Here is a 16,161-nt window from a genome sequence, read left to right on the forward strand (position 1 = left end):
ACACACACACACACACACACACACACACACACACACACACACGTAAAACATCCCAGCTTTGTAATACAAACTATTGCAAATTTGGGATAATTTTATATTGTTCTGCAACTTGATTTTTAATTAACAATATCATGAACATCTTTTGAAGCCAATATACACAATTTGGCCACATTGTTTTGAATGGCTGCACAGTATGTCACGCTATTAATGTAAAATATTTTTATAACCATTCTCTTGTTGATGAGCAATTAGAGTCTTTCCCGATTGCTTGCTATTACAATGCTGCAGTTAACACACTGGTACATAGTTCTCTATATATTTATTGTTTATTCATAGGATAGATGCCTACATGTGGGAGTGATGTCAAAGAGAAGACACATTCTTACCTTTAAAAGGATGTTTCCCAATCACTTTCCCAAAAGACAGAACCAACAGTGTTCACATGTGCCCTTTTCCCAGTACTTTAATAATATTAGATATATAATAATAGCTCCCTAAAGTATTTTTGTGAGTTCAGATATTCATGTATCAGGTGGGGGTATTTTAAGTGAATCATGTTCACAGATATATAGATACAAAACATTCTGGCTTCATGAATAAACATGTAACTATCTGTCACAAAACCTTACCCAATGCACAAGTGTTGGGTAATGCAAGACATTTTAAAGAAAGGTTTCTGCTGTGAAAGAGTAGCTTAAAAACAAATTTAAGTACTTTGATTCCTATGACCTTGAGAATGAGTGCCTCCTAAAATTTTGTACATTTGGTGCTTTCTGTTGCCTCACCCTAGTCCCAGCACAGATGACACCTTTGAATCAGTCTACGTGTTTCACTTCACTTAATCAAACGACTAAAATAATGAATGTGCGTATATCAATCAGAATGTTGACGCCTAAAATAAAAAGTCCCAGTTTAAGGTCTGAAGAAGGCTTGAAAATTTACAAATGCCATGACCTACAAAAAATGAAAATAAACAGACTTCAACTAATGTTAATCTCATAATTTATCTTACATCATGTAATTGGCTCTTGAAGGATCCCTTTTGAAAGTTGAGAAGTAGTTCAACACTGTACATGGTAAAAATCCAATATCTATGTAATTTTCAGATCCCTTACAAGTTTGTTCCCTCTTTCCAGTAATGAAAGTCACAGAAAGAGTGACTTTATAATTGAAACACATACACAAAAACATTCACTCAAAGATCAGTTTTGTTTTGAAGCCACTAAACAAGTGCCAGGGAATTTCCAAGAAAGCAGCTTAACATTTAAAATACTTGAGGGCTTGTAAAAAAAGAACTTATATGTTAAATACAAGTTGAACTTCTTGATCCATACATAAGCAATTTTAGCAGATAATCTATTTCCATGATTAAGTGTATTAGTTATAACATACAGATATTTTATAAATATGAAATGTATAACATCTTGGTTAAAATCCCAAGTAATAAATATATAAGACTTCATGAGTAATGATTTTATTCTAAAGGAAAATATAATACACTGAATATATAAAGCAGTAAAAAAATGAGTAAAATAAAGTGACTTAAGAGAAAGGCAGTTTGATCAGCAACAAAAGCAAATAAACAAACAATTTACTTTGCATTCCTCAGGCTCTGATTGGCTTATTCATATAATTAGCTATTTATAGAAAATTTAGCTTTCAACAGCAGCTAAAAGGATCTTGTTTCAAAGTTCAGAAAAAATGGTAATTACAAGAACTAGACATTTTAATTTCAAAACTACTGCAATTAAAATTGACTTTTCATATCATTTTAAGTCAACTAAATAAACTTCGTAGCCTAAAAACTTAAATTTCAAATTCCCGTCTCATACATGGCAGTAAAATCAGGATAAATAAAAACAGCAAAGTCTATACTTTACATTCTATAAATAACTACATGAAAACTTGAAAAGAGAGAAAATTAAATGCTGATATTTATTCAATAGTAGAAAAAACTGCTAGTACATTTTTAATGACAGATATGTAGTGTCTCGTCACTCAACACAGGCTATATAAATAAATAAAGCTAAAAGAAATGCAGCAAAGATTAAAGAACTATACTCATTAAAAACTAAAACAATGATCAAAGCAATAGTATTCACACAGAATTCGGAGAGGCATGAGAGGCCATGGACAGCAACAGCTTTAGGGACAGAAACAGAAAAGAATGACAATAAAGTTAAGGTTACTTAAACAAATAGCACACTGACACTGAAGGCAATGTAATCATGATTAAATTAGGAGTTTGAAAAAGTCTTACTTACCTGAGTGAGGAACACAGACAATGTATAAAGCAAATAAGAACAAAAGAGAACTTGGCTTCCACTTCCAATGACAGCTCCACATTCGACCTGAGTGAAACATCCTGTAATGGAAGAAAGCAATGGTCAGGCCTCTGAGAAGGCAGTCAAGCATTAGGACAACGACAGTAAAATGTTTCCAACAGGAACCAGAAAACAGAAACCTTTGTCAATCTTGTTTCCCAATAAAGATGATGACCTAATCACTTCCTTTAGGCTAATAAGGCAAAAGAAAAAACTCGCATTTATTTTACTTGCCACCTGGTGGCACCTTCCATATTAGAGAATATATACTAGGTGATCTCTGAATAAAGATGGGAAAATATTCAGATCATTCAAAGAAGAAATCATTTATTAAAAAATAAAGGAGCGGCCAGTTAGCTCAGGTGGTTAGAGCGCAAATGCTCATAACACCAAGGTTGCCGGTTCGATACCTACATGGCTCACTAAGATGCGCCCTCCACAACTAGACTGAAGACAATTACTTGACTTGGAACTGGTGGGTTCTGAAAAAACACACTGTCCTCCCCGCCCCCCGCCAAAAAAATAAAATTAAATTAAATTAAAATAAAGCAATTTCAGCTTCAGCCTTCAGCATCACTAGTCACATGTCCACCTGGGTAGCAAGAAGATGATAATCTTAACATCCCCTATAATCTCCCAGAAATTCAGACTTTAAGGGAATATTTTCATTTTATAATATCTGCTGTTTCAGAAATGGAGATAATTAAAATTAAATTGCCTAAGCTCTCTTCTTTCCTCTAAAATGAAGCATTAACATAGAAAATAAGATTAATTTCTTTATCTAGCTATCAATGTTTTCAAATGGCTAATAAACACCAAGTACAGAAACTAGTAAATGACATTAGACAGAGGGGTGGTGCTTGGAAAACTCTCAAATAATTCTCCGTACAATGGTCTTGTCTTTAAACTCAAAATTATACATACTGATGATTTAGACTGGAACAGCCATGTTATCTTGGCTCAAAACAGTGGTTGGATACTTTTCACTGACTCAGCGCCATCAAAAGAGGCAGCAAGTATATAAGTCAGTCACCAAAAGTCACCCTCAAAGGACTGGTGAGCAAGAGAGTCATGAAGCAGGAAGACAGATAAGTAGCTGTAAGACGTCCTCAGATCAAAGGGAGTTTGTCACTTTGATGACAAGTGGTAACTGAGAGTCATTTTATTTCTAAAAAGAGGGGCAACTAATTATAAGATACTTTAGAGTCAGAGTACAGTTGATCCTTGAACAACCCAGAGGTTAGGGGTGCTGATCCCTGTGCAATCAAAAATCCGCGCATAACTTAGGGCTCATAACTTCAGTCCTCCCTCAGTGTCCGCAGGGGTTGGTTCCAGCACCCCCGCGGATACCAAAACCTACAGGTGCTCAAGTCCCTTCTATAAACGGGTACAGAACAACATGTACAGCCATCCCTCTGCATCTGTGGCTTCCCAACTGCAAACTGAACATACTGTTTTCCATCCGAAGTTGGTTGAATCCTCAGATGGGAAACCCAGGGATACGAAGGACCAACTGTATGTTTATAGAAAAAAATCCACCTATAAGTGGACTCAAGAGTCAAACTCATGTTATCCAAGGGTCAACTGTAAAACCTTCTTTACCTGAAGATGGCTAATCTGGAGTAAGCTATATTGTACTGAACAGAACACCAGGAAAGTGGGAAGAGAAATACTCAAGCAAACACAGACATGAAGTAATTCCTGCACTTGCCTCGAGCCCGCATTTTCAATTTGCCTTTTACTGTTAGAGATCATCTCAGCAGCAAAAAGGACATGCTCTAAAGTCAGACAGACCTGGGTTTGCTACTTACAAACTATGCCACCCTTGGGACATTAATTTGACCACAACCTGTGCCTCCTGTTCCTCACCTGTGAGTTAGGAACAGCAGTGGAATGTAGTCCACAGAGTTGTCAGATGATTAAATCAGACCATGGTTTTTAAGATCAGTGCCTGACACTCAGTAACCACTCAATAAATATTAGCTATTATTATGACCATCATCCCAGGCATTCTAAGTGTGGTTATTCTATCAACAGTGAAATCAAAGGAAAAAATTTAAACAAGAATGGACAATAGGATTAATGCCACGAGCCAACACCAGTCCACTGACTTTGTGGCCACTTCTGGGATCACCTGGGAACAGAAATAAAATGGATTATTCATTCAGCCATGGATACAAAATTTCAAGTAGTGTCTGGTATTCAGGTCACAATTTTATATTCACCAAACTAGAAGTTCTATTTTCATATAGTTCCTAATGGAAATTCTAAACTAGGGAAAGCTTAAGGTCTGAAGAGTATTTTTTTTTAATAAAAGGTACATTGTCAAATACACTCATCCCAAATATTTGCAATTAAAAGCAGTGTTACTGCTTATGAGAAGCAATATGATATAGTAAGTCCCCATAATAATGGAATAGCATAGAGTTACATCCTGGTGCCCCTGTTTACTGTGTGGTTTGGGGGTTGGGAGTGGGGGCAAGTACTTAAACTCTAAGCCTATTTCCTCTTCTGTAAGTAGGATATTATCCACTAAAGAGGACTAGATATAACACTGCACTTAGTAAGGGCTTCAAAAAGGGTAAACGATAAACTTCTGTCGCACAGACATTTCACTCATTTGGAAGAATGGGCCCATTTTCCATGGATGCTGGATAAATGAGGCATTTCCCATTCATGCTGAAGATGAATGAATATGCCTCTAAGACAAAAGTGCAATTATATATTCAAAAAAGTTTAGTGCCGGGAGGTCCAAAAATGAAATCTAGCCTCCTTGTTTCAGAGGAGGAAACTGAGGCCCAGAGAAATAGAGGCATGTCAATCAATCCTGGCTGCCAGCCTTACCGATATTAACCAACAGGAATAGCAGCCTAAGAGCACAACCAGCCTTTGAATCTTTGTGGCATGTGACATTCCATTCATCAATACGTGAATAATGACCCCCTCTTAAGTTCACATGCTCTCTAAACACTATCCAGGGAGTTCAGTTCATCAGCTTGGCAACACTCAATACTGTTTATTTCGTGTGCTCACACAATTTCCTTTTGCTATAAAAGTTTCCTTAGGGATTCTATACCCAAACCTGAAGCTGTTTTACAAAAGCTGCCTGCAGTCCTATCAGACAACGGAGGGCTTGATGCATTCCAGTTCCCAATACTCCATCATTTTGCCCAAAAAAAAGGAACCCAGGACTAGGCAAGCACTTATAACCAAACATAAACCATATGACACGCCAACTTTCATCCACTTTACTGTTTACTAAAGAACAGAAACAAGTAAATTAAGAATAGAACAGAGGAAGGAAAGCACTGTGTGTCTTCTCAGGGGATCACTTAGCAGAGACACATCCCTGAGATTTAAACAACTTTCTCATAAGAATGGAAAATCCAAAACAGGGTTACTAGGGTTCTTAATGAGAACTACAAAAAAACATAGCCCAATCTTGTGTTGCTTGGGTTTTGGCCTCAAAGTTCTATTGAAGAGAACAAGAATATTTTTAAGTAAAACAGTCACAGACTTTATCTTCTGAACAGAATCTAAAAATTACACAGTAAAACCTATCATCTCACAGGTGGAAGAACTATACATTAAACCACTTGCTCAAGAGCACATAATCAGCGGTGACAGAGCCAAAACACCCCCCCACACACACTCCCCCCAGTCATCTGGCTTCCAATTCACAGCCCTTTTTGAGAAACCAACCTACCTCGACTGCAAACTCGCTCTCCTTTTCAATCTGTATAGACTACAAAATGCAAGGTGCTTGATTCCTGATTCAGGAAACTTGAGAACTTAACCCTTTTATAGGAATTGTTTTCAATGTGGGTATAACCCCTTGTGGATTTGATTTAACCCAAATGCATCACTGGAATAATCTAAAAAACCTACCATTTTCCATCTCTTTGCTCCTATTGGCTCCCCTAAATGTCACCATTTAAAGATAAATTAATGAAGAAATGTTGAATATAGTGGAGAAATTGATATGGTACTAGTTCTATTAATACCATCAATAATTAGAATTAACTTCATTCTCCATATCCCAACTGTATTTCTGCAGCAAAGCTTTTCACAAAAGGGGGTGAGCAGTGGCGCAGAGAATACCTTAATTCTTTCAGAATGAAAACAATGGTAATTTGTTTATTCAAGTTTGCTCAAAATTATATTTCTTCTTCTGGTTAAAGATCATGTTCTTGAGCCTAAGCAATGAATGGAAAGAGAAAATGCTACTCTATTATTAGAGTTCTGTTAAGTTGGGTTCACCCCTTCTTCAAAAAGGTTTATTCTTCAAATCTGCACAAACCTTGACCCTTACTTGAACTGTAACGTGCATAACTGGCTTGTGCTGTAGGTGATTTAAAAGGTAAACTTGAGATGTTTGCCTTTACACACACACACACACACACACACACACACACACACACACACACACACACAGAGGGACATGTAAAACTCAGGAAATTTGAAAAAGAGACGAATATTGTATCAATATTCTGGTTATGATATTATGCTCCAGTTCTGCAAAATGTTACCACTGGGAGAAACTGGGAACATCAGGATCCCCCGGTATTATTTCTCACGACTGCATGTCAATCGACAAATATCTCAATAAAATTTTCCATTAAAAAAGTAAACCCTAAAGCCCTGATATATGTAACGTACTCTCAAGTGGTTCAGAAAAAAATTGTGTGTGTGTGTGTGTGTGTGTGTGTGTGTACACAGAGAGTGGTGGGTGGAGGAAAAAAGAGAGGCAGGAAAATGATAAAATAAATAGCAGAAATATTTACGATAAGTGGTTCTGTATAAGAGTGTTCTCTATATTATTCTTGCAACTTTTCTGTAGGTTTAAAATGATTTCTAAACAAAGTTAAATACACATATACGTATTTACACTGAAGTGTATCAATGTTGATCTTAAGAGATTCTCATCACCACTGAGCATTGCTGCTTTAATCATTGCCAGTTTGATAGAAGAAATAGAGTCTCACTTGGATTTCCTTTATTTGGATTGGCATGTTCAAGTTATTTGCTTAGTTTTCTATTACAATATAAATGGTTTGTTTTTTTTACTGATTTGTGAATTTTTTTTACCAATTCTATACTAAATATGTTAAGCCTTTGTCATATTTGCTATAAATGTTTTAAGTACAGTAATCTCAAAGTACTGTTGATTTCCTTGAGGGAACCTGAATAATTCCACCCTGAGTAATGCTTGTGAGGGAAAGTAAGATGATACTCAGGTAGCCACACTCAAGTTTTACCGACATTTTCAGTAACAATTGAAATGTCCTTTCAATGCTACCACTCCGTCACTCAGTGTGCATTCAATGTAGATAATGTAATGCCATCCAAATAGAAATGAAAATGGAAAAAGATACCGTTTTTGCTCAAGCATGCCACACACATTGAACAAAGTCTTTTTCTATTTAGCCTAAAGTCTAAATAGTCTTTAGAAACTTTTAACTATCCCATCAGAAATATAAACTATAGAAGATATGGGCAGTTAGAAAAATGGTCAGGTTTAAGGAAGCAGTTGTCAGTGTATTTTTAATATATAAACTGATTCTCTTTTAAATCATTATTTCCAGAAATCAGAGTGACGTGTCCAGCTAGGCAGTAAAACTACAAGCTTCTAATATTTCCCATAAGCCAAGAGACAATAGCTTCATTCACCATTCACATTGGAAAAGCACAATGTCATGTAATTTATATAAGCCATAAATGGAACAGTAGCTTCATGCAACTTGAGACCAATTAATGCAAGTCTTGTTAAATCTACAAAATTTCTTAGGGTATGAAAAATATGCAAGCACTACAACTCCAAAATATATTTATAAAAGTCTGTAATTTCAGAACTTGGGTGTCACTATGTATATAAACATTCTTTCTCCACAAGGAGTAAGCAGAACATGCACTTAAATAGTTTATACACTTGAAGCTATTAAAATTAAAATGTAAAAGATAATATAGGTTGTTCCTCATTTTAACATTTTTTAAGAAGACAGTAGAAATATTTACCTTGGAAAGGCTGGTGTTATTTCCATATACTCTAACATATTAATATCAAAAGAATCAGATCATCTCAAACCATTCCATATGAATTATAAACAGCAAAACTGAAAAAAACTTATAATCTGGCAAGAAATGGAAAAACTTTCAGTCAAATAGCTCAATAAAGAAACTCAAATCAGAGTACTAAACTCTATATGTGATTAAATATTTATGCCTTCACTCTATAATGACCTAAGATTTTTTAATCATGTAGAAATTCAAATGGACTATGTAACTTAATTTCACAATCAGGGTATTTTTCCATTACCTGTTGGTCATTTTCACATCTTGTATTTCAAAAATTGGTACTCATGCTTTGTTTTTATGTGTAATGTGCTTTTCCCCCTGTAAGATCTACATTACCTAGGAAAGCTGAAAGTAAGCTAGATAATCATATGCTGTTAAAAACCCTACTATATTTTTCAGGAAAAACTGAAGTTTAAAATAAACTCATATTCATTCAAAATGTGCCGTCTTTATATGAGAACAACTCCTACATGAGACTGTTGGCTGTATCCCAAAATAAATTATATCAGGCTATACCTTGATGAATCCACTGGCAGAAATGAAACTGTAAAACTCACACATGTGGAATTACTTCACATACAGTTTTAATAAAAATAAGTGATTCCTTTCTAATAATACTGCTCCGTACCAGGACACAGCTACAGAGCGCTAGGCTTGTGGGCATGACTCTTTTCCTATTTTAAAATTGTGTACTGGGGGGACTGGGAAGGTGAAAGAAAGGGAAAGACAGGGCCTGAGGAGTAAGTCTTTTCCTAGGTATTAAACTAAAAGAGTTAATTTAAGTGAAAATAAATAAGGATCCAGTAGAGTTGGGGGAGGAAGGGTGACTATCAATTTCTAGAAACTTTAGTATATTAGTGGAAAGGAGTAAAATGTCTATCAGGGTGTCTGTCCAAGAGTAAATAAAACACCAGAGGTAAAATTACATATTACAAGAAAAAGTAACTTCTGAGTTGGCCACAAAAATAAGCTTGGCCCTTTTGAGAACAATCTTCCTCTTTTCCATTCTGGGAGGCCAGGCGGTGCCCAGTGGCCCTTTCGCAGGGTCGTTGAGGCACCTCACCACTTAGATGACAATTCCGTACAAGCAAAACATATTAGGTTTCCTTAACCTTTTTTTGCCCTATACCTCCCACTTCTAATTCTACACAAGTTCCCTCGCAGATCCTATCGCATAAATGGCATATTCATTAATTGCTTTTTAATCTGCAAAGTACAACCAAGAACTTTTTCTGCAAGCTTTTTCAAAACCATTCTAATAACCCAAAGATCCAAGAATAACTTCTACAGTCAAGGGTGACAATGTGTAAAGTCAACATTTTCTCAGCGTACCAGTACCTTCCAAGCCCCCAGGTGCGGATCCAGGAGAGCGCTTTCTTGGCAGGACAAGGCCTTTGGATGGAGGAACCTTGCCTGTTATTCCTTGTTTAATTTGAATCGAAAACAGGCTTTCCCCATTCTTGAAGCCCTGCCCTTTTTATTATGCTTTACACCGCCCAAATGTGAGGCTTACCTCTCCCTGGAAAAAAAGCCACAAACACACACACACACACACACACACACACGCACACACACACACACACACACACACACATGTCACACCTCCGTCTGGCAATACCAGCTCACTCCTCAGTGCCTGGGGCGGGTTGGGGTGGGGGTGTGGGGGGGTGGGGGTTGGCAAACTGAAGACAAACCGGTTTATTTTGTCAATACAGTCGAAGTCCTTACAAAACCATTTAGTGGAGGGGGTGGGGGAAGGGGGTATACAGGTAAAGGTGTGATGCAATTCTGAGCTGAACGGTGAGACTTACATGTTGGCATTACTGCGCTGAGGTTCCCAGGGGTCGCACGGTCATCCTCCGCGGTCTCGCTGCTGCTCGGAGCTCCCCCAAAGAAGACCCTGGGCGCCCGGACTGAGCGCAGCTGCCGGACCCTCACTCACGCTCTTTCTGGAGAGTTCATGGGGCTCGCCCGCAACCCCTCCTCGCCCGCGCTAGGGGCGGCGCAAGGTGGAAGGACGGCGCTGCGGGGGTGCAAGCGCGGCTCCCCGGGGCCAGGGGGCGGGCTGGGCGGCAGGTTCCTCGCTGCGGAGTTGAAGGAAAGTTAGGTCGGGACGGTGGAGACAGCTGATGCTAGGCGCCCGGGGCCGGGCGCGGGTGGGCGAGCGGGTGGAGGGGTCCGACTCGGCAGGTCCTCGCCCCTGCCGGCGCCAGGCAGCACGTGGTCCCCCCGGTGTGGGTCTCGCGCCCCCACCGCTTCCCCGCGGGCTCGGGCCGCTCCGGGGGCTGGGCCACTCCACCCGCGCTTCCGGCGCCGAGGCTTGGCCCGCGCTACGGACTCAGGTGCGGCTGCCCCGGCCGCGCGCGGCGTCTGGCCGGGCCCCGGAGGCCCTGGGGCGGTCCCAGGCTTGGCGCGAGGCGGCGGGGGCCGTCCGGCAGGCACAGCCGCCCCACCCAGAATCGCCAGAGAGGGCGAAGTCTCGCTGCCGGGCAGCAGGGGCGCTCCCCCCGACGGGCAGCCTGGAGAGCTATGCGGGGGCCGAGTGGCGATGGGAGATTGGCTCCAGGCCAGGCCCAGCTCCCAGACGCGGGAGGGGTCGGGGCCGGCCCGGGGTTCACCCAAAAGCCGTGAGCCCTGAACCCAGGAGACCCTCCGCTCAAATGAGAGGCTCGGAGTGCAGGAGGTGATGGGCGCATCTCCGCCCTGCCTGCTGGGTTCCGCGCTCCCAGCCAGCCCGAGTCCGCGCGCGGGACCCCTCCGCCAAGCTCCAGGCCCACGCCTTGCCTTTCTTTTACTTTTCTGTCCCTTTCCTTTCTTCTCTTTTCTGTTTCTTTTCTTCTCTTTTCTTTCCTTTCATAGCATTCTCTCTCTCTCTCTCTCTCTCTCTCTCTCTCTCTCTCTCTCTCTCTCTCTCATTCTTTCTAATAATCAGAGTGAAGGGAAAGTCCTTCTGTCCTCAGATCATACTCAGCCACCCCATACTGTCACCACATCTCTTGGTCTCTGCGGACTTAGAGGGGTTGAATACCCCAACAGGCCCTTCTCCAACCAAGGTGAAGACCAGCTGGAAGGGGTGGCTGAGCAGGCGCCAGCTGCGGTGTCCCTATGCCCAGCACGGCACCTACCACAGAAATACACCCACTACCTACCTCCTCTCACTGATTTGTTGGCACCTATAGTCTCACAAATAGTGTTTCATCTTCTTGCCTTACAATTGTGTCTTCTGTTTAAATGCGTCCAAATACCCCAGGAAGTGGTAACACTTTAATCTTTTCCCAGTACCCTTGGTTTGAGTAGTTCAAACCCCTTCTGGAAAAAAGCATTTGGGGCTAGGGGTGTTGTGGGGCAACAGACTCAGGGGTCTGAGAGTGGTTGAAGAACAATTCAGGGAAAGGAACACTTGGCAGGACTAGTGACGAACTGCCTGCTGCACGGTTTGGCCTGGCATCCTCCTGCCTGAACTCAGTCTGCTGCTTCTCTGGGACTCAGGGATAGGACTAGATAAGTCACACTTTCTTTTAAAATCTGCACCATAAAAATATGAAAGGGTGTTAACAGGGGCTGGGAAGATGTTCACATAACATTTTATCCAGTAGGATTGATTTGCAAATACAAATCCAGTTATTCATTGGGGAAAGCCCTCTGCCTGGACTCCAGTGCTCTTCTGAAGTGGCTGCCAAACAAAGGGATCTGGACACACCTCCTAGGGTGAGAAGAAAGAAAAAGGACTCACACTTGGAAAGAAATTCCCCTTGTGTACTGCCAGAGCTAATCCACAAATGGTAGAGAGAAAACTTCCAACACCGGAGCTGTATACATACCCAGAGGCACAGCGGCCCCGCTTGAATTGTGAGCGCACACACGCGTACACGCACAGGCCACACACAGAAGTGCCAAAAGTATTACAAAACATTGATAGGTTAGTGATAGAGAACTGTTAGGGTGGAACGAAAGAGGTAGAGCCGGACGTGAATACAGACAGCTACGGGTGGAAAGGAAGCTGGAACACTGCCAGCTCATCCAGAGGCCTGAAAACCCAGGGTGTGTTCTTCTTGTGACTTTTATCAGTATTTATTTTGATGAATAAACAGTATGATTAACAGAGAGACATTGAACTGCAGCACTTAACGGGAAACTAAAGTTCCTCTGTTCAGCCCTCTCCTGTTACAGACAGGGAAGGAGTGAGACGCAGAGATGTGAGATCTGCACCAACTCACTAGAGGTGACCAGGGGCTCGGCACCAGGTCTTGCAATTCAAAGCAGTCTCTATTGTACCAGACTGTCTTGAGAAAATTTCAGTTCCACTCATAGAATTTTTTTAAAGCAATAACATGAATTATTTCACAGTCCTCAGGTTCAGGAATCCGGGCACAGCTTAGTGCAGCGTCTCTTACCAGACTGCAGTGAGGGTGTTGGCTGTGCTGTGGCCTCATCTGAAGGCTTGACTGCGGAATGATCTGCTTCCAAATGTAGTTGTTCCACTCGTACGATTTTAACGTTAGAAGAACACAGGACACATAAGAGCAGGTGACGAAATGCAAATAACTGTATTAGGGTTCTCCAAAAAAAACAGAATGTGTATATGTACATAGACAGAAAGCTTTAAGGAACTGGCTCACATGGTTGTGGAGGTGCGAGTCCAAAATCTGCAGGGTAGGCCAGCCGGCTGGAGACTCAGGGAAGAGCTGCAGTCCAAGTCCAAAGGCAGTTCTGCTGGCAGAATTCCTTCTTGCTGAGAGGAGGTCAGCCTTTATTCTAGTAAGCCCTTTAACTGATTGAAGAGTCTCACTCATAGGAGGGAGGGTGATCTGCTTCATTCAAAGTCCACGAATGGAAATGTTACTCTCATTCAGAAACGCTTTCATGGAGACATCCACTATAATGTTTGACCAAATATCTGGACACCGTGGCCCAGCCAAGTAGACACATAAAATTAGCCATCACAGTAATCGAAATAAATGTTTCTATATCTAGAAGATAAGAGTAGCCTATTTACCTTTGTTAGTATATGTTCAATGTTCATAAACTCATGTACCTATATTTCTATACAATTACATGAATCATAGCTAATATATGTCAGGGGACCAGCACCTGTCATTGGTCGGTACATTCACAAAATCTTTGTGTTTTGATACTTCTGTCATCAAGCTAAGGATTTATTCTTCTTTCTTTGAAAGAGCCCATTAGTGTAGGTTCTATGGAGTGTGTAGAGAAAAGTACACGATCTTTTAATGCAATAACATGGGTTCAAACCTTGTTCCTGTACTTAACCAGTGTCATGAACTCTGGCGGTTTACTACGTAAGTCTGATTTGTAATAACACATAATGTTTAGCTCATAGGGCCACCAGGAAGATTCAGTGAGCTAATGATACAGAACACACAGCATATTTCCTGGAATTTTATAATATCAGTTGCCTGCGCCTGCCCCATGTGTCATCCTCAAACTGAAAGTGCCAGGGCCACATTCCTCTGCGTACAGGAATCCTCTAACAACATTCCAGACACAACGAATAGTGAACATCTGTTTGAATCCTTAGCATTGATGAACACAACTATGAGAAACTTCCTCTTTCTGTTGATTGAATCAGACATTCATGCCATCAACTACCATTCAGAACAAGGACATTCTATCTTCCACAAAAAGCCTTTCAAATATCTGAAGACAGCTCTCATCTCTCTTCTCAGCCTTTCCTTATTCAGTGTTCACAGCCCGAGTTATTTTAACTGTTCAGTGCCTGGCTCCTCACTACACAAGTGATACACCGTCCCTATCGGCATATGTCATTATCAGCCCTCTTGACAATATATACTCAAAGTGGATTGCCCCATCTCTCCCCCTGATAGCAGTGGGATACTTCCCTTTCCTGATCTGGGCATTACTCTTGTATAAATAAAAGTTAATATTGACGTTTTGAATAGCCACATAAAATATTTATAGTAGGAATAGAAGTAGCTTTTATTATATTGATCTTCCATAATACTGTGTGCCAAGGAGTGTATAAATTTTATTCTACAAATCAAGTTGTTCAAGATATATATCTTCATTTATAAATAATTCAACGCAATTTCTGTTTTAACTTCTCATTCTGCCTTAATCAATTCAATGCCTCGCCTCTCACAAGGCTTGCTGCTTTCTTCAGCAGGAGGGTGGAAGAAATGTTGTCCTTGACTTCTCTGTGTCAGCAGCTATCAAGCTGTCTTCTGGTCTCTGGTCATCGGTTCACAGGCGTTGTCAGTCTTGTCAGTGAGGCTCCTCCAGGTTCATGGCTTTCTCTTGACTCCTAGATGGGCCATCACTGTCCATCAGCCTAGTCCCTCCAAGAAGCCCTTCTCTCTCTGGGACCTAGACTCCTCTCTGGGACTCTATCTGAGAGGCAGGAAACCACTCAGCTCCCTGATCTCAATAAGCCCCCCACCAATCTATTTTCCTTCCCTTCTATGTTGATAGAGGGAATATAGCTTCTTTTTCTCTGCTGTGTCTCAATATTTTATCTGTACCCCAACTATCCTCAGTTCCTTTGGTACTAAGGTTATGAAAAACAAATCAAGACACCCTGAACGCTTCTTTTGTTTTTTTTCCTGAGCCCCATCATTTTCAGAAGCTATGAGCATACACTAGCTAGAAGTTTGACTAGGAAAAGGAAAAGGGCGACATAGATAGAGGAAGGATAAGAAAACAAACAAAATTAATTCACTCAAAAAATATCATGCCTCCACAAATTCAACTTTTTTTCCAAATGATTATTCCCACTTAAAGATAGAAAATGGAAGTTCAATATGGTTAAGCAACTTACCCAAGATCACGCAATGAGTCACCAAAGCTGAGTGACTTCTAATATTTGTGCTTTTCCCTGACGTGCTCGCCTCACTGTTGGCCCCAAGTCTTTTCACATGAGCTGTCACCAGGTCAGGAAGCCGATCCTGCCCCAAGGCAATGATCTGAGTCCACGGTCAGGATGCTGAGCACATTTTATTTTGTAGCATTCTGTCCAGTCTATCCAGTGTGTAGCAATCAATGTGAAATTTGATTCCTTCATTAACCTTGTTAACAGTCTTTTCCAAGTTTTAGCCACATGAGAATTTAATAATTCTGTTTCCTAAATTTAGAACATATGAATGATAATATTAACCCAAGCAAAGCCCATGTGGAATTCCTTAGGGTCCTGCTTCCTATAGTGATCTAACTGATAATCAACATTGGAAGGCACACGTTTTGAAACAGTTGTTAATCTATGCTGTTTTACTCTCATCCCGTACACTTTCTCCACCTGGAGCCCCCAAATATCATAGGAGAGTAAGTGCATCAGGAAATTCACATAGCTTTTATAAGACTCCTGATCTACTAATCTAGACATTCTAGTTATCAATCCTGAGCATGAATGTAAAGATATGACTTGTTGTTCATGAGCTCTTGCTAGCGCTTAGCAATATCTTATTCTTTTCAATTGCTCAAAAGTCATCTTTTGTATAACCCATCCTTGACAATCTCTAGAAAAAACAGCAAGATCATTAGATTCTGCTTCCCACAAATCCTCCTTTCTTACGAGACAATCAGAACAAATTATGTATTGTTTTAAAGCTGACACGACATACATTGTGAGCCTGATTCTTACAGTTTGGTAATAAGTATAGGCTGCTATGAACTCCATGTACTGAAAGCTCTGTAGTCTTCCATGGATAATAAAATATTAATATCAATGATTACCACCATTTTTAGTACTTCCTATGTATACGACAGTTTATTAAGATAATTACATGTG

At 40.5% G+C, this 16,161-nt stretch overlaps 1 protein-coding gene across 6 annotated transcripts in view; it reads right to left on the minus strand.

Annotated features, from left to right (window-relative positions):
• ADGRG6 (adhesion G protein-coupled receptor G6) overlaps window positions 1-10,789 on the minus strand; it is a 136,848-nt gene extending 126,059 nt beyond the window's left edge. For 4 of the 6 annotated variants that reach the window (XM_019653790.1, XM_019653787.1, XM_019653792.1 and 1 more), the window contains exons 1-2: window positions 10,211-10,789; window positions 2,265-2,365 (exon numbers count right to left, since the gene is read on the minus strand). In XM_019653790.1, coding sequence (XP_019509335.1) covers window positions 2,265-2,365; window positions 10,211-10,212 — 103 coding nt within the window. In that variant the 5' untranslated portion in view covers window positions 10,213-10,789. Of the gene's footprint in view, window positions 1-2,264; window positions 2,366-9,731; window positions 9,851-10,210 lie in introns of those variants that run through there. The other 2 variants (XM_019653788.1, XM_019653789.1) reach the window with 2 other exon arrangements.
• Window positions 10,790-16,161: the final 5,372 nt, after the last annotated feature.

Source organism: Hipposideros armiger, unplaced genomic scaffold, assembly GCF_001890085.2.
Source record: "Hipposideros armiger isolate ML-2016 unplaced genomic scaffold, ASM189008v1 scaffold_206, whole genome shotgun sequence".
NCBI lineage: Eukaryota > Metazoa > Chordata > Mammalia > Chiroptera > Hipposideridae > Hipposideros > Hipposideros armiger.